Source organism: Epinephelus fuscoguttatus, linkage group LG9 (assembly GCF_011397635.1).
Source record: "Epinephelus fuscoguttatus linkage group LG9, E.fuscoguttatus.final_Chr_v1".
In the NCBI taxonomy this organism is placed as follows: domain Eukaryota; kingdom Metazoa; phylum Chordata; class Actinopteri; order Perciformes; family Serranidae; genus Epinephelus; species Epinephelus fuscoguttatus.
The window spans coordinates 7,570,368-7,597,228 of NC_064760.1; the positions used below are offsets into that span (position 1 = coordinate 7,570,368).

General features: G+C 41.3%; 1 protein-coding gene across 2 annotated transcripts in view; it reads left to right on the forward strand.

The window, feature by feature from the left end:
* ankrd50 (ankyrin repeat domain 50) overlaps positions 1 to 22,597 on the forward strand; it is a 57,288-nt gene extending 34,691 nt beyond the window's left edge. The window contains exons 4-5 of one of the 2 annotated variants that reach the window (XM_049585419.1): positions 16,996 to 20,540; positions 20,785 to 22,597. In XM_049585419.1, coding sequence (XP_049441376.1) covers positions 16,996 to 20,537 — 3,542 coding nt within the window. In that variant the 3' untranslated portion in view covers positions 20,538 to 20,540; positions 20,785 to 22,597. Of the gene's footprint in view, positions 1 to 16,995 lie in introns of both variants that reach the window. The other variant, XM_049585418.1, reaches the window with a different exon arrangement.
* The last annotated feature ends 4,264 nt before the right edge of the window (positions 22,598 to 26,861 follow it).

The following is a 26,861-nucleotide window of genomic DNA, read 5'->3' on the forward strand; positions in this document are numbered from 1 at the left end:
GGGGCCATGCCGACTGACATCTACTGTATGTAATGCAGTGACTATGGATAACATACAACCCTACTTCAAATAATCTTAATTAATCCTTAATTATCTCTTTTAGAAATTGAGAGGTAGGGTTTGGGATTGACAGCGTTTTATTGAATCTGAATTCAGTATTGAATTTGCTTATCAGATCCCTGGATGAACTCATTAACTTTTAATTAAGTAGAAAAGTTGCAGATTACTTTATATTTAAGAACTAAACCTCAAAGACATTCAAAGAACCAAAACTCTGGCAGAGGATGTCACTCCCCAGCTCTCTCCTCTCATTTCCTGTCATTTCTTCACTGTTGGCTTTCAAATAAAGGCGTGAAATGCCCAGAAAAAAAATAATTAGATATATAGACTACCTAAAGAGGAGATAAAAGACTCGATCAGATTCTTTGTCTCTTATCCAACCTGGCTGTTTTACAGACAATCAGAACGCAGCCCTATGGAGGTAAAAGGCGTGTGTTAGGATCTGAGATAATCAGCGCGAGCAGAGTATTGCCACTCAAATCTCTCCTCCCGCGTGGAAGCATGTCGTGACTAATCCGCGAATACGGGAGGAGGTAGATGACAATGATACAGAGCAGTTTAAGGGAAACACAAAACAAAACCTTGTGCAAGCTGTACTTAGGATTTTGAGAGAAAAGCCAACATGAGCGAGGGATGAGGAAGGATGGAGAAGGCATGGATTTGTCAACTGCAGTGCCAGTAGTTATAATAATATAGTATCAGTGTGTGGAGCCGTGAAAGATAATAGCTCCCCTTAAACAACCACATTCCTGTTACAGCAGCTTCAATTAGATTGATTTCCATTATCATAAAATACATTATTATTTTCATTCTTTTTCAATTTGACTCAAAGGTTCTTCCAGTTGGTCGCAGGGGGCACTTGGCAGGAGTCGGGGGGTGTACCAGCAAGAAACCTGGAAAATAGCCACTCATATACACAGAAAACCACACATAAAAGCTCCTCTTAGTTATGAATCACAGCTGTAATTAAGACGGTTTATTTCTGGCTCCGTCTGAGGAATGTTACAGGAGCATGTGGCCACTTTAGGAAGACATTCATCCTGTGAGGCATTTTGATGCGGGGTTTACTCATTTCCTTCCTCAGATGACACATGAGTTTTTTACCCAAAAGTAATCAGCAGGTCTTCTTCCGTACGCTCTTGGAAATAAAGGTGCTTAAGGGTTTCTTCGAGAGGGTTCTACTTAGAACTCAACATGAAGGGTTATATCTGGAATAGGGATGTCAGTTTCAGTTCATTTTACTTTTGATAGCCCAATATGCATTAACCACTAACTAAGCGGTAAATTTTTTCAAGAAAAAAAGCTAAAAGACATGAAATACAAGAGGCCTTTCCTTAATGCGTTGCTCTGAAAAACATGGTGGCCATCCTCCGGTCTCCATCCAGGCAGCCTGGTGAGTGAACCAAGGTGAACAGGAGTACAATGTTTCCTCAGCAATGCTGGACAGCGTTACTAGCGGTAATTGCAGAATGAGCAGTGCTGCTAGCTGATTCCCACCAGACCCGAGTGGTGTGCAGTGTGGTTAACTTGAAAGCAGCAAAATACACCTATAGATCAACATGTGTAAGCAGTTAAAAATGTATTCATTGACATCCCTAACCCAGAACCATCTATCAAAGGTTCCACCTAGTACCCTTTATTAGAGGTTGTACAGAGAAGGTCTCCCATTCATTGCATGTTGGGCCTTCTATTTCTTTGTCGGAGATGGTGTTGCATTCAAGGTTCCCAAAAAAAAATGGGAGAAAAAAAAAGGCTGAATATTCGATTTTTAAATTTTTTTTTTACAATCGAATCCTGTGCCATCAAGCGAAGCTTCGAAGCTTCGAATTTTTTGGATCAGCCCTAGTGATATCCAGAACCTTTCCACCTTCTGAGGGTGCAAACAAGAACCCACCTAAGCGTTTCTACCAAGAACCCTTTCATACGCCAAGGGTTTCATCTAAAACCCAACCAGCAGGGATTCTACAAATAGTAATTGACTACATTACCCATAGACCTCTCCCACTAATCATGGTCTTAGTTTAACAGGTTTAACAGGGAACCACATCCAGCAGCTTTAAGGCCCGAACATACTCGGGCGGAACGTACAAGGAGCGGACTCCGCGGAGGTCTGCGCGGACTCAAAGTAGGGCTGTCAAAATTGCTCAAAAATGACGTTCGAATATTCCTTCTAAAAATAACTCATAGGTTCGAACCATTCAAATTATTTTTTTTTTTTCGCATTATGTCCACAAAAGGGCAAACTAATACAAGGAAACATACTTGTATATGTATTAATACAAGAAAACATAACAACTTGTAGGTATTTTTATTTCAACATAAATGTCTTTGAAAACATTTACATACCTACACATTAAAACACATAAAACACTTATCTATAACATTACGTTATAAACGACCGCAGACCTCTCGCTCGCCCCCCAGGTTAGTTTTAGGAAAAGAAACATGATGATGACATATCTTAAACTAAGTCAAAGTTCACTTGGTTTCCTAAGAGACCCAAACACCGGTCTCCTGGGGTAAAGTCCTGTGATGGTTTGACCCATCCACCCTCCCAACTTGCCTTCTTATACAAACTTTCACCCTTTGTACTGCTTCCATTTTTACTCCTGTCAGCGCATTGGTCAAGTGAATGTAGCAAGTTATACATGAATTACTAGCCTGTGATTACATTCGTCATGTATGAATTCTTGTGCATTACTTTTTGTAGGTATATATATGAACAGCGCTTGGTACTGCGGTTTCATTACTATTCAGTGGTGCAGTAGGATTGAATGTAAAATGGCAGGTACTAGGTATCTGTAAAAAAAAGACCATATTAACCAATTACAATGAATTCATTACGGGGTTTTCCAATACATCTAAATTTATAATACTATTTGAAACATGGGTCATTATTTTAACATTTGAGAGCCTTTGGTCTTATAAAGAACCCTCAAAGAAGCTAATGGTTCTGGGTACAACCTCAGCCCTTTAGAAAGAACCCTTATTTCTGAGAGTGTACCCCACAGTATGTAGATAAGTCGTTACAAATTCCACATCTATTGTACAATAAAAGCTGCACTTTGAGGACATTATGAGACTGTGGGGTGGGTCTGTGTTTTTGTTTCCTGTATTTGCCTCTCTTTTGGAGGGAGGGTAGCCCACCCCAGCACTTGAACCACATCTTCCACCTCCGCTCTGCCCACCGTGAATGGAGCTTTCTTTACCCAACCCGCCAAGAGACAGACCTGATTTACCACCAATGATCACAAATGAAAAGAGCAGCCCTGTTTAAAGTATGCGCCCTCCTCCACCTCTCTGAGCAGCCCTTTGTCCCAAGGCCTGCGGGTGAATCCGACACAGGGCACAGTCGTTCCTCTGCAAAAAGGTCAACAAAACTCTTAACATCTCCCTGGATGTATGTTTTTTTTTTTTTGTATACTTTTCTTTTTGGTCAGATGTGAGACCTCACTGGAGGGACCACGAGATCATCTGGCTGACTGACAACACAAACACAGTCATAAAGCAGCGAGGACGGTTTATTTCTTCTGGGCTGTGGAATGCTCCCTGAAGAGAGACAAAGATGGCTCTGCTTACCGACTCCCCAGTAAATGACATTTTGTGGCATCATTTAGACGATTGGATATAGAGCTGTACGAACACAGATGAATTCAAAATTAACTATGGCATAAAATTGTAAGTTTTATGAGAGAGGAGATGCCAAGAACAGCTTTTGATCTGAAAGGGGAAAGAGCTCAGGGCTGAAAATTAAAGTCTTTATTTAATGCTCTAAAACCAATTCTAATACGTTCTGGGCTGCGGCCGTCATCAGAGAGACTAAACTGCACAACACTAAACCAAAAGAGCACAATCCTGCCACCAAAACATAATAAAAAGCCCTCTCTGTCCTCTCTTCTTAGAGTTTTCCGTATTGATCGTCTCCGTGCTTCGATGCCTGGGTAACGAGAGCAAGGACAACATATTTAATTAGCTTAACTCCCCCTTTCTTGAAATTGGCTTACACAGACAAGCTGATTTATGTCCATATTCATGTACAAGTTGTCGTCTGTGAGGCTGCATGTCGAGCCTCACTTTGGATGAGCTGAAGACCATAATCCTTGCTGAATACTGTAATTTACCACCGTGCAGTCTGACAGCCGGGCAAATTACAGGTCTACCGTGTCTGTATCTGTAACACCTTGGGTGCTCCACTGCAGTAACACGACTCCAAACATGGCGGACGAACCGGCTGGCCTCTTTCCTCCTGAGGTGATGCCCTTTGGTATGTGGCATGCCCCTGCCACATTTTTATAGGCTTCAGATTTTTTTATTTCTTGGCTGCAGTACAGAGTGAGACATGTCAGATTTTGCTTTAATTGAAGGGTATTTTAATTTAGTCTTAATTTAACTGTAGTTGCAATAAATGCAGTGGAATTCCTGGCTGGTTTTGCTGCAGGGGTAGAAGCCTTTAAAGTTAAGAGTTTTTTTTTTTTTTTTTTTTTTTTTAATACCACACTGCCTCTTGACCGACATGCCAAGGATGACTTTGCAAGTGCCTGATTTTACAGCACACCGCCGCACCTCTCCTTACGCTAAAACTGTTGCCTGGACATTTTGTTGAAATCCTTTAAAATGGTTCCAGACCTTCCTGGCTCCGTACATTGGTAGCAGATAATGGCTTGTTTGACTGACATGCTTGACTTAGTAGTTTCTTGTGCAGGTGAATGGAACCATGTGCTGGTAGGGCTAAACAAGGTCGCTGCGAGGTCAGCCAGTGTAATGATGAACAAAACACGGGCAGGGTTTGAGGAAATGTGATCCTGTGTGGGGCAGGAAACTCCCAGCACTACAAGAACTTACTGCCAACATATAGACTCAGGAGCTGTTTCTGTAGTGACAAATTATTTTAGGTTGTCAAGCAGGAGGTTTTTTAATGCAGGTTTTAAATAAAATAGGCTTTATGGTGCTGAGGATCATGGGATATATTTAGCACACATACTACTTTTTAAACTAACATGAAAAAGGGACTAATGACTGTGCAAGCTCTACTTTTTCTTCAGTTACAGAATTTGGTAAATGTTTGAATGAAGTTCACACAACGGATGGGTTTGAGTACTTGAGTACTTACTTTGGGCATCAGTATTTGTTCAACACATAGACTAATTGCCACCCAACCTACCACATGTGAACATGACATATTTATTTACTATTTTGAATGGGTAAAATCAATGAAGAAGTTGTGCTGCTGTTGCTCTCTTTCTGTTTATCATGTTATTACAACAGCTGGTTTAAGTCCACACACACACACACACACACACACACACAGACACACACAGTGACATGGCTAACCGTTAGCATCACATGGCTAACAATACTGAGGGGTAGTACCTAGGTGTCTGCTGTTAGCTTGTGCTAACCCAGCAGACGTTAAACTGACCTGGAGGAGAGCAGCTCAGAGACAATCCCTCAGTGCTGTATCAAACCTATGTAATGGCAGCAACAGAAAGTTTGCTGAGGTTTCTTATGTTAACTTTAAATGCTGTCATAGGCCACAGCCGTTCAACGCAGCACTGAAGAACCATCTCCAAAAGCCGCTCTCCTTCTCTCTCTGCCTAGTTAGCACAAGCTAATACGGCACAACATGATCTCATCCCTAGTTTTCATATTTTGCCACCTAGGCAGAAGCCCCGCAGCAGCGACACTGAGCTGTTCATCTCACACCAATGGTAAAACGGCTTGGACAAAATTGCAAGGTTGTGCAGAATTCATAGGGACTGCCTGAAGTTGTGTTGATTGTCGCAGCATCCTGGAAGGACAGGCTAACAGGGGTCTGGTTGTTCAGTTAACGAATTACAAATTGTACTTGTTTTCTGCTGTTGTCCAATTTATACTCCTATTCTTAGGTTAGATTTTTGCAGGTACTCGATGATGGAAGTCCCTTAAACTGCCCATCACTAGTGGACGCTGTTTATGTCCTTTGGGCACCATCTGATGGGTGTGTATTTGTGGTTTAACAATCTGTTATTTCACTTCTCTTTTGGAATTTCTTCACATGGATGAAATTTCCAGTCATCTGTGCAGCTGCAAGAAGCTCCATGATATATAGTTACAACTCTCTTAGAGAGACATCCATTATTGGATACAGTGAGTGAAGCCATACACATGTGACCAGGTGTGCAGCCTCATGACTCAGTCTCTTGTCACCATCTTAATGAGCTCCTGTCATTCAAAATCACATAGACGGCAGCTTTTTTCTTAATTTCGGACGTATTTTGCACAGATGATTGATACTGATGTTTTACTTGAGCTGTCGTGGAAAACCCCCTTTTCCCTTTTCTTGTGCACAAAATCAGTTTACTTAACTAGGAAACACTGAAAAAGCCAATTTTCAGGCGTTTCAGAGATCAGTCACCTCATATCTGATCAGTCTGTTAAAAATGTTTTCCTGTCCTGGTGTGACCAGGGAAAAGAGATTAAAAAAACTTTCATATGCATTTGTAATGTTCAGTGAATGAATTAATATCCAGCAAAACTCTTTACTTCTTTGAGAGTCTTAAATTATTGCCCTGTCATTCATGCTTGTGCATAATATTGTAAAACAGGCAGCAGAAATCAGATTTCAGTAGAGTTGGGGGGAAAAGCTGATAGCAATGTGTTTGTTTACTAGGAAGTTCTTCTGTTTTACTCTTCCAGTGTCCGCGCTTAAACTGGTTTGATTTTATGCACAACAGCTGAACTGACATTTCTCATTATGACACATTCTGACAAATTAAAAAGTAGGCAGTGAAAACATGTTTAGTATAAGACAGTTGTTTTGTCAGTGAACCTTGTGACCTGTAATGGAGCCGAATTTTGTAGCATTACCTTTGTTAAATGTTGCTGTTGTCCCTGGTTTCATTTGAGTAGAGGAAAAGTCAGCTAGCTGCTAGGCTAATTTATACAATGTAAATGCCATAGGCATGTGCTAATAACATTAGCATGTTGTATTTGTGGGGAAAATGTGTCCAGATAAAGACAAGTGTTTGTCTGTGAATGCTGTGAGTTATAGTGAAGCTGATTTGTGTACTTGTGTTTGAAACTGTCTCTATTAAGCCATGTTTAATGTGTGTTTAATGTGTGTTTTGAATCAACTAAACCTTACAGCATTTCACACTCTGCCGACCAGTGTTTCGGAGGTGTAACTGCAGAGTGACACAGACACACCACTGCACAAATATAAATGCTCACAACAGTGTAGGCTACAGCGTAGGCTCTGCAAAGAGCTGACGCAGTATATACGTAGAGTATAAATCCACCTTAATCTTCAAGAAAACTAAAAGTCAGACAGTACGACAACACTTTGGATCTGAAGCAGACAAAAGAGGTGTCTCTAGTAATTTCTGTTGCTCACTTTGAATGCCCTGCAGTGGATGAGGAGTGGCTGATTAATGAAGTTAGAATGAGAAATTATCTCGAGGATACCTAATTATTTCACTACAAAAACCAAATAAGGTGGCAGCTGGCTGAAGGGAGAGCCCAATTTTGTGTTTTTTTTACACCGGCCCAACCCAATTAATAACATCATATGATCAAAGTGATGTGAAAATGTTTCGGAAGCTTTACTGTCAGAAGCCATGCCGAGCATCCCTCGTGCTTACATCGGTCATTAAGGCTTCAGTGGCAAAATAAGTTTTAAAATCCATCAGTGATGGAGAGAAAACAGAAAACACTCCTATCATAACTCTTGACTCACCACTGTTCTCCCTTCCTCCCTCTCTGTCTCACTAGGTGACAAATATTACACAAACACGCAGCTCATTCTGTTATTGTCCCGTCATGTCTGAAATAAGCCTTGAGGAACATCAACGTAAAAGTCACCTATGTCTGAATGACAGAACGCTGTCACTTCAACAGACAGATGAAGCCAGCAATGTTGCGTTCTATTCACTGTTTGAAAAAGGCTTCAGTGTGTTAAACGTATTCCTGTTTGCCCCACCCTGCACCCCGGCCGCTCCGTTCAGTTGCACCACAACAGGTTTAACTGGAAACCCTTTTTACATCCTGTTTGAAATTCACCAAGAGGCGTGTTAGGGCAGGAGTGTTTTCATGTGCTCTGCCTCTTGCCTCACATAAATTAATTGTTAAAGTGTAATCATTTCAGCGTCTTACCTGGTGGTCGTTTAGGACGGCAGGAAATATACAGCACACATAAAATGTAGCTGCTAATCTCAAATGATTTTCTCCTGCAACAGTCATCTTTGCACAGTTGAGTTAGGGCCCCGTTAGAGTCAAAGCTTTGTCTTTTCTCACTTGTGAATAAGCCACATTTATCCAAGATAAAATAGAAAGTGTTATCTCCATTTGTCTGTTAGAGTAGAAATTAGAGAGTGTATGTAATCAAACGAGGAGCTGTATTTTTTAAAGATTAACTAGCAGCACTCTTTTCAAAGGCCTGTTGTTTGCAGACCGTTGGAGCCGACTCTCATCCACATACTTGTGTTTAGGAGGTTGGCGCTCTCATGTTTTTTGGAGCCGGGAACGCTGCAGCTGTTGAACAGACGTTTGTCGAGCGCGGGTTTACTGGAGAGCCTGAGGAGAGGGGCAGCGAGGTTTGGGTTTCTGTTTTCTTTATGGATCAGATGACCTAAGATGGTGTCTCGCAAAGAACGTGCCGAATCAGAGACGCTGCCATTCTGAAAATCTTGGCTGATGAGCTCGGACCTCTAATTTCTCAACACGCATGCACACACGCCGCCTCGTTTGTCATCTGAAAAATTAATCTAGAAGGCAAACAGTCCCTCTTTTGTGTGTGGGGCTCTGTCTCTCGTGGCTGGTATCCAGTTCTGTAACGAGCAGCAGCTGGCTCAGAGGCCTGTACTCGGGAGCTGCATCCCTCACCCCGATGAATGTGTCATTTGTTGCTTGTTTAGCAGTCGCTTTTGTTCAGACTCTGAACCATCCTCTCTCAGTCACACACACATAAATAGCCTGAACACACACAATACTCAGCTACAGTTTGCCACTTATAATGGTGCAAAACTGAGACCCTCATGACTGTTTGGTTTTGGAAAGAAAGAAAATGGTTCTTGGAAGGCGTCTGAACGTTTGTAGCCAATGCAAGTTCTTGCATTCTTGTGTAGTACTTAATAGTAGTTCCTGTTACACCACAGTCATCAAATGCAGGTTGGACGTCTTTCCCCCTGTGGTTGTTTTAGTGCTTTATCTGCAGGAGTGGGGCAGTAATAATGCCATGACTTGACATCCAAGCCGTATGAAGTGATGTTTGCTGATGACTAAAGTGGAAATTATAGGTCATCTTCTAGCATGTGTGCAACTGAAAGAAGAGGTCTCTTTGTGCGCTCTGACAGGAGGACACTTCGAGTTCTGTGCTGGAATTTCTGCCTATAGAACAGGGCTGCAGCTAACGATTATCATCAGTGTCAAATCGGTCTTTTCTCGATTAACCGATTAGTTGTTTGGTCTATAAAATGTCAGTGTTTCCCGAAGTCCAAGATGACGTCCTTAAATGTCTTGTTTTGTCCACTAACCCAAAGATATTCAGTTTACTGAGTAAAGAAACTAGAAAATATTCAAAATATTAAAGGTCTGGATTTAGAGAATTATGTTCTCTTAAAAAATGAAGCAAGTTCGACTGTCAAATTAGTTGGTGATTAATTTACTAGTTAACAACTAATCCAGTTATTGTTACAGCTCTACTATGCACAATATTATCCCTCATTACAATATTGGTTGGCATGGTCTTTTTCTCTTGCTTTCAATATGCCGTACCACATTGTTGTAGTGCATCAGAAACAGTTACTTGCTAGCTAATGTCTGACACTGTGCTTAATTAATTACCCATAAAGCCCTAACTCCGGCAGGAAAGATGTCCACTCCAAAGAATGCAAATGCGCCTGTTTGGTCATTCTTTGGTTTTAGACCAAATGAAAAGAATATATTTGGCAGTGCATTTCAGAGCTTTATCCACTTAGAGGTGGTGAAATTCTAACGTTCCCTGATGTAAATGTCTTGCCTTTTATTTTGTGATGGCTTTGCTGACAGAGAGCCGGCTAGCCTCGTTAACATGCAGAATCGTAAATGCTATATCATAGGCATCTGGACTTGCTTGGGTTTCTTGAAGACGTTTCACCTCTCATCCAAGAAGCTTCAGTTCTAACGGACTGGTGCGGAGTCGCAGGCTTTAAACTCTGTGTGGATGTGAACTCTTACAGAGTTATTGAGGTCATGTGTGAGCCGATGACCCACCCAGCCATCATGTGTGTCATTAGGGTTAGATGGGTCCAGGTGTGAATGGGTGTTAAATTGTCTGTGAAGGGATCCGAGGACTGCCTTGTAGGTATACCCGGCATACTGACACAACACCACTTTATGACTTGGATTCATTTTTATCAAAGACACTTTTGATTCTTTTGATCAGTGGACCTTAACAATCCGGTTTTATATATCCAAATAACATCCATAAAATAAACTGCTTGGCAACCAGACCAGGCCTCTAATTGAGACAGGCCTTTATTTGTCAAAATGTGGAGCCACATCAGGCTAGTAAAAGAGACCCGGCGTATAATTAGGAATAGGCTTTTAACTGAAGATTTACGGTAGCTAACATTGGCCTTGTTCTGCACTGTGCACCACCCAGGTCAGGTGGAAGCAAATGTTAGCTAGCAATGCTGGTCATTTGCCAATTACCGCTGGTAACACTGTCCAGATGGCAAGACCTACCAACAGCGCTGCTGTGGAAACATGGTGGCCACATTCCTGACTCCCCATAGGTCACCATGGTGAGTAAGCAGTTTCATTTCAATCCACACAAACCTTTAGCGTTGTTAACTGTGTTAGCACCAATAGCTGTTCTGACACTGCTAACGGTGCTAACAGAGCTAACATAGTTAATGTTAAAGAAGGTTTGCAGCTCAAAATTAAGCCGCTTACTCATCAGGGTGACCTGGTAGGAGACCAGGGCACAGTGTTTCTTCAGCAATGCTGTTGGGTCGTGGAGGTGTTACTGGCGGTAATTGCTGAATGAGCGGAGCCACTAGCTTCCACGAGACCCAGGAGGTGTACAGTGATGTAATCTGAAGAGCAGCCATATTAACCTACAAACTGACATGCATACCTGGTCAAAAATGTAATCTCTGTGGTTAACTGATTACTGGTTAACTGTCGACATTCCTACTATCTATACATTGTGACCACTTACTGGTATTGCAGCACATGCACCTCCAGTCCATAGATATTTATAACTATGGGCATCTCTTAATTTTGTAAGTCGTTGTTTTTCTTTAAGTAAGTAGGGGAATTTTAATCTCGTCCAGCCCCACTGTAGAAATTCATTTTTTATATGTTTTTATCCAGCAAAGGTCTTGTTTTGATGGTGACTGCAGTGAAATGTCTGTTTCCTTCTCCCTCCTCCAGCGTTCCTAGTCACTGTATCTTCATAATTGGTGTGTCAGCGACCCTGGAATGTTGGAGAAACTGTTTATCATAAACTACAGCACAGAAGCCTTTTTTCTTTTGTTCCCCTGAGAAATATTCATGATAGAGCAATATCTCCAGATTTGGGCTGTAATGCACACGCAATGTTTTTCTTAGTCCCTCTGTGAATAGAACAAATCAACATCGAGACAAAATACTAAATGTCACACTTTGCTTCAGTCACTGGCTGGTTATAAAATAGTGTTTCTTTTTTTTTGTCCTTGTTTTCCCCCGTTAATGGCCTCTTCCCCGCTCTCAGCCAGTGGGTTTCCTGTCCCAGCTGGAACAGACCCAGAATATCCAAAGAAGGATTGGGTCCAGATGGAGTAGTAGGACTGGCCAGTGACAGCAAGTCACACACAAGGGCATGGGATCATACCAGGCATTGGATCTTTAAACGTACATTGTAAATGTAAATGTGATACCAGTGTCGACTGAGGCACTTAGGATTGAGCAATAGCCTGAAAAGCATGGGAAGGAAGCATCAGCAGGTTTGGCCTTTAAGCTAAACAAAAGAGCACCAAGAACCCGACATGAAACAAAAGGTTCGAGAAAATGAGAAGAGGAAGAGTGGGAAATCCTCTGATGGTTGCATGATAGGCTGAAATGTGATCTTCAGTGCTTGAAGTCTGAGCCGGAGGAGTACACTAAAAACAGGAATGCACCTTAAGAACATGTGGTGCCTTCAAGTGTTTCTGTATCTTTTGATACAAACCTGAAAGAGTTCATCGCCTGACTCTTAATGACCTGTTACAGTTCGGCTCATGGCGCATATACACAACACTGTTAATGGTTTTTAGGTCTGAAAGGTCCAAGTGCCTGAGTGTTTTTACTTACCTATAGCTGCTCTGCATGCTCACTGTTCATGTGTCTGGTACAGGGGGTCATGGAGCCGGTGAAAAGAGGGTTAAGGGGAGGGAGGATAATACCCTCAGTCACTGAAAACAAAGACAGACTGAAAGTGGGTTAGGACCATTGAGTTTTAGTAATGAGTGAGCAATTATATGGTATAATGCTGGAGAATGATACTTTACAGCTTTATTAATTTAAAAGGTTTGCACAGCTGCCCTCTTGTCATAGATTTAATTACATTTATAGACATGAATATTCCTAACAGGCAGAATACAGATCTTTTTTAATAGGGAGGTTTGTTTTTACACATATCTCAGGTTTGTTTAGATTGCTGAAATCACAGAAACCTAACCCCTGCATGTCTGTGATTGTCAACTCTCTAATCAGCACAAATTACCTACCATAAAAGATTAGTGAATTATTAAAGTGACAGTTCACCCTAGAATAAGAAATACATGTTTCCTCTTACCTGTAGTGCTATTTATCAAGTTGTAAGTTGTCGTCTATTGGAGATATCGACCGTAGCAATATCTGCCTTCTTTCAAATATAATGCAACTAGATGGCACTCAGCTTTATGCTTTGCTGGCACCCCATTGGCGACCCCTGGTGGAAATATTTGGAGGCTGATATTACTGTATTTAAGAGGCTGTAGCGCTAAGGAAGTGGTATCTTGTAAAACTAGACAATCTTGGGCATCCATTGGAACCAACTATGTCAGCATTGGTTGTCAGGAAGCGGGCTAAAATGCGCTCCATATTTAGGCTAAATGTTGTCGAGACAGCAACTGACACGGCCTTTTTCAAAGAGGTCCTTTGAACTCTCACCTCAAGATATCTGAATGATGAATGGTTCTATGAGTACCCATGAGTGTCTCTTAGGGAGCGATCACACCGAGATGAAACGCAAGAAACGGGACGCCAGTAAAACCATTATTTTCCTATGATACGGCGCATCTGACTGGCGTTCAAGCGTCTTTTCAAACAGGCGTTTTTCCGGCGTCTTTTTAGACGCACGTTTTTTTTGTAGACACTTCTTTTTAGACGCATGTTTCTAGACACGTGTAGACGCTGAAAAATGCAACTGGAGCCAGTATCTCACTATCACTATCCTCATTCATATTTTAAGAAGCTACAAATTATATTCAGCCACAAAATAATCCTGAAAAGCTGCAAATCAGAACAGAAGTACAGAGTTGTTGACTAGAGATGATACACCTCATCATGTTGTTGCATTGTTGTGAACCAGCAGGTTTTTAGGATGTTGCAGAATAGCGTGTTGCAAGTAGTTTGTTTCAACTCGTCTCATCGCAAATCTTTGTTCTGAACTGAGCTTTATAGTAACATAGTTTTCAACTAGCTTATATACTACAACAGCATAGGCAAATTCTTGACATTTAGGTACGGCTTTTGGTTTTGATGTGGCACCCCAAGATTTTAAGTGGCCCCATCTAACCACCTCCATGAAAAAATGTTGGGCTTGTGGTGCTCAAAGCAGTTTTATGTAGGAACTATTTTTTTTCCATCAAACTACACTCACTAACTGTGTGGGTATTACCGTGCATAAGGAAGCAATGCTAGCTCACCTGACATCACCGAGCCAATTGACGTTACAGCTCAGCCGAGGAGGACGCCATTTATGTTCGTATCTTGCGCTGTCACAAGCACAACATTCATCCCATGAGTAGATGCACGCTTCCTTCTGCACAGTGATTCGGTTGGCGAGTGTAGTTTAGAAGAAAAGAAAATAGTTCCTACATGAAACTGCTCACAACAATGTCTGTGGATTACCTTGAGTAACCAGGTCATGATTTCTGCAAGGAGACATTGCTGTTGGGTTTTTCAAATGTATTTTAGCGCTTTGAGCACCACAAGCTGAGTGCAGTGTAGTTCCATTACATTGGACAGAAGGCAGACATCTCTACAGCTGATATCTCTGACACTCAGGAGCTCACACCAAAACAATCAAGCTTGATAAATAGCACTACAGGTTAGAGGAAAAATATGTTTTTGATTTTGGGATGAACTGTCCCTTTAAGTCCGACCTAAGAGTGTATTTTTATTAGAATCAAAATCTGTGCTTGTCTGGCTCTTTTTTTTTTTCTGCCATGTGTCACAAGATGTAATTAGTATCTGAGGTGCGAAGGCCGTAATTTCATCCTCTTTATCACAGTTTGAAATATAACGAATGCCTCAAGGACAAAGTAAAAGAAGATTATTGTGAAGCACAGTTAGCGGGGGCGTGCTTATCTTAAACAAACTCAGAAGCAGGTGATAAAGAAAACCCATCACTGCTTGTGTTTACCAGGGTCTGTTGTCCAAACTGTCAGTACCTGCTTGGGAACTCTCGTTAAACTCATCAGGTCTGCTATCTGCCGACCAGGTGCGGTTAGCGTTGGCCCTGCGTGGAGTAAGCTTTCACAGCCTTTTCTACCCACACAATAGCAGTCAGATGAACAGAGCACTGCCTCGGGCTTGGTGACAGCATCTGATTCATATTATGTACAGGGAAAAGTTGTGTTATATAATCAAAGCAATCACAGTTAACTGTTGAAGATAAAAGTGCTGGTGCTGGATTTTATAGTTTCTTTTCAACAAACTCTCTCAGAGTAGTTTCCTGTCAGTGCGTGAAACATTCAGTCAGTAATGAGATGCAATAATAAGGTTTAATTACCTTACTTTGAAAAGGTTAATGAGTCCGTGTTCCGCCTGGCATCTAAGTGCACCTTTGTTTGAGAGAAAAATGCTACTGCTTTTCCCATAGTAGGAGGCCTGTTGTACAGTATGCCAGTAATGGTGAGAGAGCCTCTGGTGACATTTTATTCCTGTCCCAGTAACCCCGAGAACCATGGGAACTGTAAATATAAGTATGCAAAAATGCTCTGGTTGCCCTCTGGCTGATGGCGGCACAGACCATGAACAGATTGTTTTAACATGGAGGGAAGTTCACTTTATGCCCATTAGTCGAGGCCATCATGGGGCCATTTTTCCACGTCTCAGAGAGGAATTCCCATTAAAGATCATTCATTAAGACCCACTGTGATAATTTCGTTTTCTTTTTTTGTCAGAAGGATTTCTAAAGGTCTGTGCTGGGAGCATGTAGTCGGATAATAAGTGAGGCACTGGAGAGATATTTTACAGGGCACGGATGTGCTACAGGCATGGAAACGATGTCTCCCTTGCTCTCCTCCATTTTGATTCTTGTACATCTTCAGCCCCTGCCTCAGATTTGCTCCTGCTGATTAAGCGCTAACAACTTCCACAGTCAGTGGATGTGTTGAATGAGCAATCAGCTAACTTTAGTGTAGAAAGAAATTAAATCATTACTAGGGTATCTGGGTTATTTTAGACATAGTTATGTGTCTTATTGCTTTGAGTCTTTCTGCTAAGACTGGAGTATTAATACATTTGGATGTTGTACTCAAGTATATTTTATTATATGTATTTGTCATTTCAGTCTTGTTTGAACTGAAATTATTGCTGTTCTATTCCAGCTTAAATTGCTTCTGCATCAAACACAATATAGTGCACTAATTGCCATGAATTTGTTTTCCTCAGTTCTTTGTGGCCTAAACTGATTCTGAACTCCCGCTGATCATGTATGCCTCCAGCAGCCAGAAGGGTTATGCACCCAATTCCTGTGAAAGGTTTTCCTTTAACAACATGGCTTTACTGTTAATTATCCTATGCCTGAGGAAATTAAAGGTTGGCTTAACCTAATTATCCAGAGGTACAAGATCAGTGGATAAATACTGGGTGTGATCTCAAGGTCATACATAGGTTAATGACTCCAGGGGCACTACTCAGGGTAATACTACTCGTCATCAACTGATTTCTACAACCACTGCCAAGACATCTTTTCATATGTTTATGCCTCTGCGCTGGTTACAGCCGTGAGTGGAGGCACTATGTTTTCTATATCATTCTCGTGAATGTGATATGTCAAGAACGTCTCGATGTTCACTTGGACTCGATGAAATGATTAAGATTTAGTGGTCAAAGGTCACTGTCTCCAGGTGTCGGTCTCGATTCAAGATCACTGTGACCTCACAAGAAAAATGTCTGTGGCCATAACACAAGAATTCAGATGCTAATTATGACAAGATTTCACACAGATGTCTAACAGGATAAAATGATGAAGTGATGATATTTATATCCCAAAGGTCAACTTCAGTGTGCCATCATAATGTTCTGCAAAAAAAAAAAAAAAAAAAAATTCTGGTAATTACTTTGCGTCATATCTCAGGAGAATAAAGGGACACATTTGGTCGGATACTGATTTGGTGACCTTAATCTTGGGTGTCCATCTTGAGACTGTGCTGATTGTGTAAATCGTCTCTGCTGTCGGGTTGTGTTGTGTGTTAACCATCAACATTTTAGAATTTGTAGATTCTTTGCAGCAACATCCATATTTTAAGCATTGTTTACTGTCATATGTGTCTGGACAGACACGGATGTAAACTATAACTGCAACTTGACTGGTTCAAGGAAGCATACTACCACGAGGCAGTAATTCTAGTTATATACTGCCCAGGTTATTTTGATATGTCTTTTTTTTAATCCTCTAAATGTCCTCCACATATCAGCCATTTGTCATCAGACTCCTCTAATGTCCATTTATTCTCTTTACAGGATTCCGCAAAATCAGCCTTGATGATCTGCGCAAGGCCTACATCGTCAAGGATGTGCAGCAGTACATCCTCCACAGGCTGGACCAGGAAGAGGCCCTGAGGCAGCACCTGACCAAGGAGACTGCCGAGATGCTCAACCAACTCCACATCAAAAGCAGCGGCTGCTTCCTCTACCTAGAGCGTGTGCTGGATGGTGTGGTGGAGAACTTTATCATGCTTCGCGAGATCCGCGACATCCCAGGCACCCTCAATGGCCTCTACCTGTGGCTCTGCCAGAGACTATTTGTCAGAAAACAGTTTGCCAAAGTCCAGCCCATCCTTAATGTAATCCTGGCAACGTGCAGGCCGCTTACAGTCAAGGAACTGTACCACGCAGTCTGGACCAAAAACATGACACTGACAATGGAAGAGTTTCAGAAAAAGATGGACATTCTCTCCAAGTTGTTGGTCGATGGCCTTGGGAGTACTAAAATCCTTTTTCACTACAGTTTTGCTGAGTGGTTACTGGATGTTAAGCATTGCACCCAGAAGTACTTGTGTAATGCAGCAGAGGGACACAGGATGTTGGCGATGAGTTACACTTGTCGGGCAAAGCATCTCAAGCCACTCGAAGTGCAGGAATTTGCACTGCACCTTGTCAACTCCAATCTGCAGATTGAGCCATTTAATCTGGCTCTTTGGATGGTTTGGAATGGAACTCCTGCTAAAGACTCTCTGACCACCTCCATACCCAGAGAACAGGAGGTCCTGCAACTTCTGGTCAAAGCTGGAGCTCATGTAAGCAATGAGGACGACCACGCGTCATGTATTGTACAACAGGCCCTGGAAAGAGAGGACTCAATACGGACATTACTTGACAACGGGGCATCTGTGAACCAGTGTGACTCCAGTGGGAGAACTCTTCTTGCCAACGCTGCATACAGTGGAAACCTTGATGTGGTCAACTTGCTCATATCTAGAGGGGCAAACATGGAGCTAGAAGACAACCATGGACAAACGGCACTTACTCTTGCCGCGAGGCAGGGCCATACCAAAGTGGTCAACTGCTTAATTGGTTGTGAGGCCAACATAAACCACACAGATCATGATGGATGGACAGCCCTGCGCTCAGCAGCTTGGGGTGGACACTCAGAGGTTGTATCTGCTCTGCTCTATGCTGGTGCCAAAGTGGACTGCGCCGATGCTGATGGCAGAACTGCTTTGAGAGCTGCTGCTTGGGGAGGTCATGAAGACATTGTATTGAACCTTCTTCAGCACGGGGCTGAGGTCAACAAGGCAGACAATGAAGGAAGAACAGCTCTCATTGCTGCAGCGTACATGGGACACAGAGAGATTGTTGAGCACCTTTTGGACCACGGGGCAGAAGTTAATCACGAAGACGTGGATGGAAGGACTGCGCTCTCAGTCGCTGCTCTCTGTGTTCCTGCGAGTAAAGGCCATGCTTCCGTTGTTAGCCTTCTGATTGAAAGGGGAGCAGAGGTTGACCACTGTGATAAAGACTGCATGACTCCTCTACTTGTGGCTGGCTATGAAGGACACGTCGATGTAGTTGATCTGCTTTTGGAAGGCGGGGCTGATGTGGATCACACAGACAACAATGGTCGCACGCCTCTTCTTGCTGCTGCATCAATGGGCCACGCCTCTGTTGTCAACACATTACTTTTCTGGGGGGCGGCTGTTGATAGCATCGACAGCGAAGGAAGGACTGTGCTGAGCATTGCATCTGCTCAGGGTAACGTGGAGGTGGTCAGAACTCTGCTGGACAGAGGTCTGGACGAGAATCACAGGGATGACGCAGGCTGGACCCCGCTACACATGGCTGCATTCGAGGGCCACCGCCAAGTGTGTGATGCCCTTATTGAGCAAGGTGCTCGTTGCACAGAGGTTGATAATGATGGTAGAATACCGCTGATACTAGCTGCACAAGAGGGACATTATGACTGTGTGCAAATTCTTCTGGAAAACAAGTCATGCATTGATGAGAGAGGATATGATGGGAGGAATGCTCTCAGGGTGGCTGCACTGGAAGGCCACAGGGACATTGTTGAACTGCTGCTGAGCCACGGTGCTGATATAGATTACAAAGATGCAGACGGACGCCCAACACTCTACATATTGGCACTTGAAAATCAGCTGGCCATGACAGAGTATTTCCTTGAAAATGGAGCAAATGTGGAAGCTTGTGACACTGAGGGCAGAACGGCCCTCCACGTGTCCTGCTGGCAAGGGCATGTTGAAATGGTGAGGCTGCTGATTAACTATCACGCTGATGTGAACGCCTGTGACAATGAGAAGCGATCCGCCCTCCAGTCTGCTGCATGGCAAGGACACACGAAAGTTGTGCAGTTTTTGATAGAGAACAACACACATGTGGATCATACTTGCAACCAGGGAGCAACAGCACTAGGCATCGCTGCACAAGAGGGTCACATCGATGTTGTGCAAATACTTCTCGAAAATGGTGCTGACCCCAACCATGCTGATCAGTTTGGACGCACAGCAATGAGAGTGGCAGCAAAAGGTGGCCATTCAATGATCATAAAACTTCTGGAAAAGTATGGAGGCACAACTCTAAATGGCTGCAATCCCTCGCCAGTGCACACCATGGAAGAAAAAACACCATTGTCTGTGACTGGTAAAATGCAGTCCCTCACCATCAAATCAAGCAGCTCTGGCAGCACGGGGGCAGGAGATATGCAGTCATCTGGACGTGGTCTACCCAACGGACCTGTCCATGCTTTCAGTTCGCCATCAGAGTCTCCTGATTCCACAGTGGATAGACAGAAGTCCTCCCTTTCAAATAATTCCCTCAAGAGTTCAAAGAACTCGTCCTTGAGAACAACATCATCCACAGCCACAGCACAGACAGTGCCGATCGACAGTTTTCACGGACTGACATTCACAGAACAAATTCAACAGCACTCACTGCCCCGCAGCCGCAGCAGACAGTCTATCGTGTCCCCTTCCTCTACCACCAAGTCCATTGGTCAGCAGCCATCATCTCCATCCAACGACTTCGACTGGTCCCAGTTAAAATCTGGTCTCAAGTCAACAAAGGGAAGTAAGACTGGAAATGGGACATCAAACAGTAAAGGAGCTTTGGGAGACAAGAAAAAACACAAGAACAGTGGATCGAGTCAAGGTCAGGTTTTGGAGTACGAGATGACACAGTTCGACAAGAGGATCGCTCTCAACAAATCGGTCGCCAACATTTCAGTGAAGGATCCCCATTGCAAGATCATGATCGGTGGTTCGATACGGCAGGAAAGGGGACAGAGCCAAGATCAATTCTTTATCCAGCAGCAGAGCTGCGCTGAGAAGAAGAGGAACGGCATCATGACCAACCCCAACTATCATCTGCAGGGTAATCAGGTTTTCCTGAGTAGGGTATCAGTTCCTCGAACTGTACAGAACAGAGGCCACCAGGATGTTCTAGAGAACTACCCCATAGGGGAAACCGAGTTAAGCCTTAAACAAGCCCTGAAACTGCAGATTGAAGGATCAGACCCTGGGTTTAACTACAAAAAGGAGACTCCATTATAGCTGGTAAGAGATACTTTTCAAAATAGTCCTCCAGTATGTGCTCTTGACTTTGGCTTGTCTCTTTTCATTTACAGTGGCTAATAATGACGCTCATAACTGACTTTTAGTTGATACTGGATTGCACTCAACACAACCATTATTAGTTGGATTTAATCAAACTTGCATGAAGAATGCCTCAATCTGGATAAACAGACCTCTTTTCCTCCCAAACAAAACATTAACCCAAGTCATTCCTGTACCGTTTCAGATGTCTTGAATGCCATTCGTCATGCAGACATTGGAGGGAATGTGCCAAAGCAACTGTTTTCATCTGCATTAAAAAAAAAAAAACACTAGATTTTTTTTTTCCATCAGTGGGAGACCTCAAAATAAAACCTAGGGACGATTGTTGATTGCTGCCTAAGGCTTATGTGAACTGATACATCGATGTGCCTACATCTGTTACAGCCTTCTTCATGTACTCATGCAAACTATCATTTTAATTTAATGTAATGCTATTTAATAAACAGTGTATGCACTTTTTAAAAGAGTAAAATGACAGACATGCATTTGTTCTATTCACTTTGTATCCCATCCATGTTTTATCAAAGTAACTGTTTGAGAAAAACATACCAATGCTTTTTTTTTATTATTATTATTATTTTATATTATGTTTGTTCTGTCTACTTTTTCACAATGACAGCAACGTACCACTGAGTACGTTGTCACAAGACCAGAGGACATAACAGTAACTGATGCCATGGTATGAATTTAAGCGCATTGATAGTCTGCCTTTCTAGAGACCCCAAATAATCTGTGTTAACCTTGATCAGTGTGCTAAACCTACGTTGTGTGTAATATGTTAATAGCTATGGCAGTTTACTTCACGAGTATATACAAGCATATTTATTTTTGGAAAAAAGCCACTTTTGCTGCATTTTGTGTTGCATTACGCTCTACCATGGTGCTGTGTTCAGAAGTTGCCTGCAGTTATTTTGGACTCCCGATTTTGTTGGTTTCGTGCGTTTGTGTATTATTACAAATATCTAAGAAAGAGGGAGGTTCACTGAAAATGTAAAAAAAAAAAAAAGTTCATTTTGTCCCTATGGGATTTCTCAGTTGCTTGTGTGTTTATTATTTTGTGTGTGCATAAAAACTATTTAAATAACCCATTGTGTACCGTCAGCAACAGTTTGGTGCTAAATGCAGCGATTTCAAGTGAAAGCAGTGATTCAAAAAAAAAAAAAAAAAAAATTAAAAAAATGCATCTGTCCGCAGAGTTACATGTATAACCTACTGCAATGCAAGAAACAAAATCCAAGCTTTGTTTCCTTCTTGTCATGTGGTTAATTTCCAGTATTTCCTGCTGGATTTTTCAGGGGCATGGCTCTAAAGGGTTCAGCCATTTAAGACAACTCATAGCTGTGAATGATTTTGTTTGAAATGCAGAGTTGTAAAGCCAAAGTTTGAAACAACATAACTCTGTCCCACCTCCTCCGTGGGAGAAGCTAAATAGCAGTTCAACGGGGCTTAACCCCGCGGGAGATGGCGATGGAGATGGAGGGGAGGAGGTGCTCGACTGTGACGCTGAGGGAACTGAAACATCTGTTTCTCGTGAACTGAGCGGAGCTGCGTTAGCGTTTACAGGCTGTGTCATATTTTTGCAGGCTTTTCATATTGTCAACAGTGAGCTATTTTTTGCCAAGAACTAGGATCAGGGGGGAGTAGAAACCTATCGCATGCACAAACTCTTATAAGCCCTAGTGAAAGCTCTCAGCTCTTCAGTACTACAGTAGCTCAAACGTATGCCATGAAGGGTCAATAGAAGGATTCAAGGCAGGATCGGGTCTAGAAACAGTGTTGGAAAACATACTGTATAGTCTTATTAAGCAGTTATCTCGTTTGTCTTGACTGTGTTTTGTCTGTCATCTTTGATTTGACTGTCAGTGATTGGATTGTAAATAGCTTAACATGTACATTCAACTTTCATTTAAAAAGAATTCCTGTATTATATGAAGTGGAATTTTCTGATGTATATTAAAGTGCTTAATAAACATATTTGCTTTACTGCTGAAAAAAGACATCTCTTGCTAATTTATTCACGTGCCAGTAAGTCTGAAGATAATCAGACCTGAGGAATGTAATAAATGAATGACAGTCTACTTCCATGTGTCCTTTATGTTGGCATAGATACAGCCAACAGACGGCACTAGAGGGCAGAGTCCAAGGTTTCAGACAACAAACGAGGTGACGATGGAGGAGTTGCAATAATGTAGGCCTACCTTGCAATGGAGGCAGTGTTGTAGATGGCGATGGACTTGCAAGGCCATTGAATACATTGCAACGTGGACGGAGAATTATTTTCACTCTATTACTGATTCGATCCACTCTGCCATTTTTTTTAAATGTCTTGGTCATCTCTTGCAGTCGTTTCTCGCTTGAACTACACTCCGATACCCCCTCGATCTCTGGTCGTACTGCTCTGTTTTGTCTGTATCTGTAAGATGTCAGAAAACATGCGCAAGCGTGGATGAAATGAATGCAGAGTACAGACAGAAGGCTCTGTCCATGTTCGTATACATAACCAACATTAAGCATAAATGAGCCCTAAGATCTTCTGGTTATGGAGGAAAGTGGGTATTTAAATTAATAAGTCTGGTATCTGAAGTTGAAGGCAATTTTTGTATCTTCGTCTTTCCAGTTGAAGTACCAAATATTAATATATATATTAATTTAAGGTTGATTAATTGATATGTCTGGAACAGTAATTTCTTAATGTTAAATATGTATGTGGACGGAGCCTTGTGTCTGCACTCAGCATTTGGATTGTCCAAATTTGTGCACATTTTCTGAAATCTTTCTGATACAAACAAAATTGAGCAGCACCACCAGAGATCGCGGGGGCAGTGAAGGCAGTCCGAGTGAGATTCAACTATAGGGCACAACAAACATTTTAAAATTGGAACGAAACAAATGTGTGTAGTGAAAAGAATTCTCTCTCCAGACCACCGCCATCTACAACACTTTATCTTGTAAAAGGTTACACTAATACAACCTCCTCCCATTGCCATGTGTTGATTTGTTGTCCTTTATGCCCTCCAATATAAAGTAGGCATGGAAGAATGTGGATGTTGGCAGTCACAGCATTTGAAATATACGTAAAGGAAGTATAAATGAGCCTTGAAGAATTCTGCATTTTCTTAAGATTGATAATCAGATAGGAAGGGACCGAGAGGGGGAATGACAACCACCAGAAACTGCCAAAATCTGCAGTGACTGATTCCCAGCTCAGTTACCTCCTGAGTTCTTTGAATGCGAAGGCCCATATTTTATCCACTGAAGTGTTTTCCCCCTGCACTGGGACTGCACAACCACAGGCTGTGCTGTTAATACCTACCTCTCTGTTGGTCATTTGGTGGTGGAGGGCCAAACCAGGACACTGCAGGCATCACAACACATGGATCAAGCTGAAGTGGAACAGACAAGTGTGCCAAGTGCTATCACCCCCCTCCCCCCTTCCGAGTTCACTCAGTTCATCTCAGCCAAACAGGAACTGCAAGAGAGATCAAGTTCAGAGATGTTTGAGGATTTTAGTCTTAACACACATTTCATCAAATCTTACAAAATTACAACTACATAGTCGATACTGTTATGTACTGTATACGTACTTATGTATCACATTAAAGGGGAGACACTGCAAGTGAATAGGGTAAACATTTTTATTGCCAGCTGACTACTTACATTAAGACTATTTGTTTTGTATTACAGGTTTTCTGAGTTTTTTTTAAATGTTCAAATGATGCATAATATCATTAAATTAAATATGCAACAAAACCTGAACTAAAATAAACACCTAAATGTGTATTTTGGATGCTTTTTTCCAGTAGTCTGAAAGAAGACATGTCATGGAAACAAAAAAGCCCAAACAGTTTTTACTTATATTGTCTCCCCTCACATTTAAACTAGCCCAGCAGCATTTTAGGAACTGATCTCAGCTGTGCTTCAAATGCATTTAACTGAGCAGCAGTTTAGCTGTTGGCCCAAATAGTGAGGACTGGGCAAAGTTGTTACAATGACTAATTGGTGTTAATCGCCACAACCCCACATCTCATGAAAAAATGTGCAGAGCAGCTAAAGTGGTATTTGGATTTTTGGACTTTGAGCACAGCCATTTCGTTGTGTTTTCAGAGGGTGGATGTTAATGAGTAAACCATCTGGTGCTGATGTCATGTAGTATGTACTGTCCAAGCTTGGAGGATCTCCTCGAGAACCATCTGCCAATGGCCACATCTGGTTCTTGTCCACCCATGCCCTTGTTTTGGATACAGTGCTAACAAGCTCCCACGCAATATACACAACATGGCGACAGTTGTGGCCGATTGTTCCAGACACAACTTTAAACCCAATGGCCTTCATGTATGTGCCATCAGGGGCCATGTGCGTGCAGGTTTTCATTCCAGAAAAACACTTTAACTAAAGATTTCTCTGATTAGCACTTTTGAGCTGTAGCTAGCAGGAAACTCTGAGTGAAAACAGCTGCCTCGTCGTTTGGTTGTACTGGAAACCGGAGGACATATGGCTCTAAACTCACGGTAATTATCAAATCACAGAAAAAAAATAAAAAAGTTGATTGTTGTGTCCTTGTGTGGAACATTTTCCCAGCTTGCCTGAGGAAGAAGAACCTTTACAAGAATGCAAACATTGAAAAAAAAAAAATATTTGCAGTTTGGCAAGGCTGCATGCCTCCTGTCTGGCTCCCAAGTCTCTCTGTGATCACGTTGTGTGTCAGTATAGCTCATCACAGAGTACAGATCACAAGACAGTGAAACATTGGCCTTGTTGAGGAGCTACACTGCAGCTACAGTGTGTGGTTACTGTAAGAGGTTTTTAGAAGCTGTGTTTTCAGTAATGGAAAATGCAAGTGTAGTCAGCCAAAACTGACTAGATAAAAGGTGCATTTACAACACGAGACTGAAAGAGCACAGAGCTCAGCATTACTGGAAAAAAAGCATATGTGCTCCACATATATTGTTTCTGTAGAGACAATACTGTTTCATGCTCATTTTTATATTTCCAACAAATTCCATGTGATACACGGCAATTGCAGTGGAAACACTACCTAGGCTTAGTGTCATGTATAGTGGTAATATTTAAATGAAATTGGCATGTCATGAACAATGTTATGTAAAAACACAGAGTGGTATGTCGAATACATATGACAGGATAGTAAGTCTTAAAAAAGTATAAAGATAAAAGCTCTTGTATAGTATGCCATTAAAAGCATAAAAAAAAACTTCATCAAACATCATTAAAAATACCACAAAAAAATCATAGTATAGAATGCAGAAATACTCATTGTATAATATGCCCCATTGATTATCCACATATACCATACTATAGTATGCCATCAAAAATAAAAAGTCTTAGTATGGCATCAAAACTTTCACAACAAAGTCATAGTATATTATGATGTTCAAATCATCATAAAAAACGTCATAGTACAGTATGATGTTGAAATTATGATAAAAACGTCATAGTATAATATGCCTTCAAAAATTTGATAAAAAAGTCATAGTACAGTATGATGTTGAAATTATGATAAAAACGTCATAGTATATTGTGCAATCAAAAATTTGATGAAAATGTCATAGTATAGTATGCCATCAAATATTTGATAAAAAAAAACAAATAGTGCAGAATGATGTTGAAATTATCATAATTATCATAAAAACGTCATAGTATTGTATGCAATCAAAAATTTGATGAAAACGTCATGCCATCAAAAATTTCATAAAAACATCATAGTATAGCATGACATTAAATTTACAAGAAAAACTCATAGTATAGTATGACATTTAATTTAGCTTAAAAATATCATAGTATATCCCATCCAAAATTTGATAAAAACATCATAGTATAGTATGATGTTAAATTTATCAAAAAAACGTCATAGTATAGTATGCCATCAAAATTTTCACAAAAAAGTCATAGTATATCATAATGTTCAAGTTATCATAAAAACGTCATAGTATGGTATGACATTAAAAATTTGATAAAAAATGATAGTACACTATGTCGTTGAAATTATCATAAAAACATCATAGTATAGTATGCCATCAAAAATTTGATGAAAACGTCATAGTATAGTATGACTTTTAATTTATCATAAAAACATCATAGTATAGTATGCCATCTGAAATTTGATAAAAATGTCGTAGTATAGTATGATGTTTAATTTATCATAAAAACGTCATAGTATAGTATGCCATCAAATTTTTGATAAAAATGTCATAGTATAGTATGCCATCTGAAATTTGATAAAAACGTCATAGTATAGTATGATGT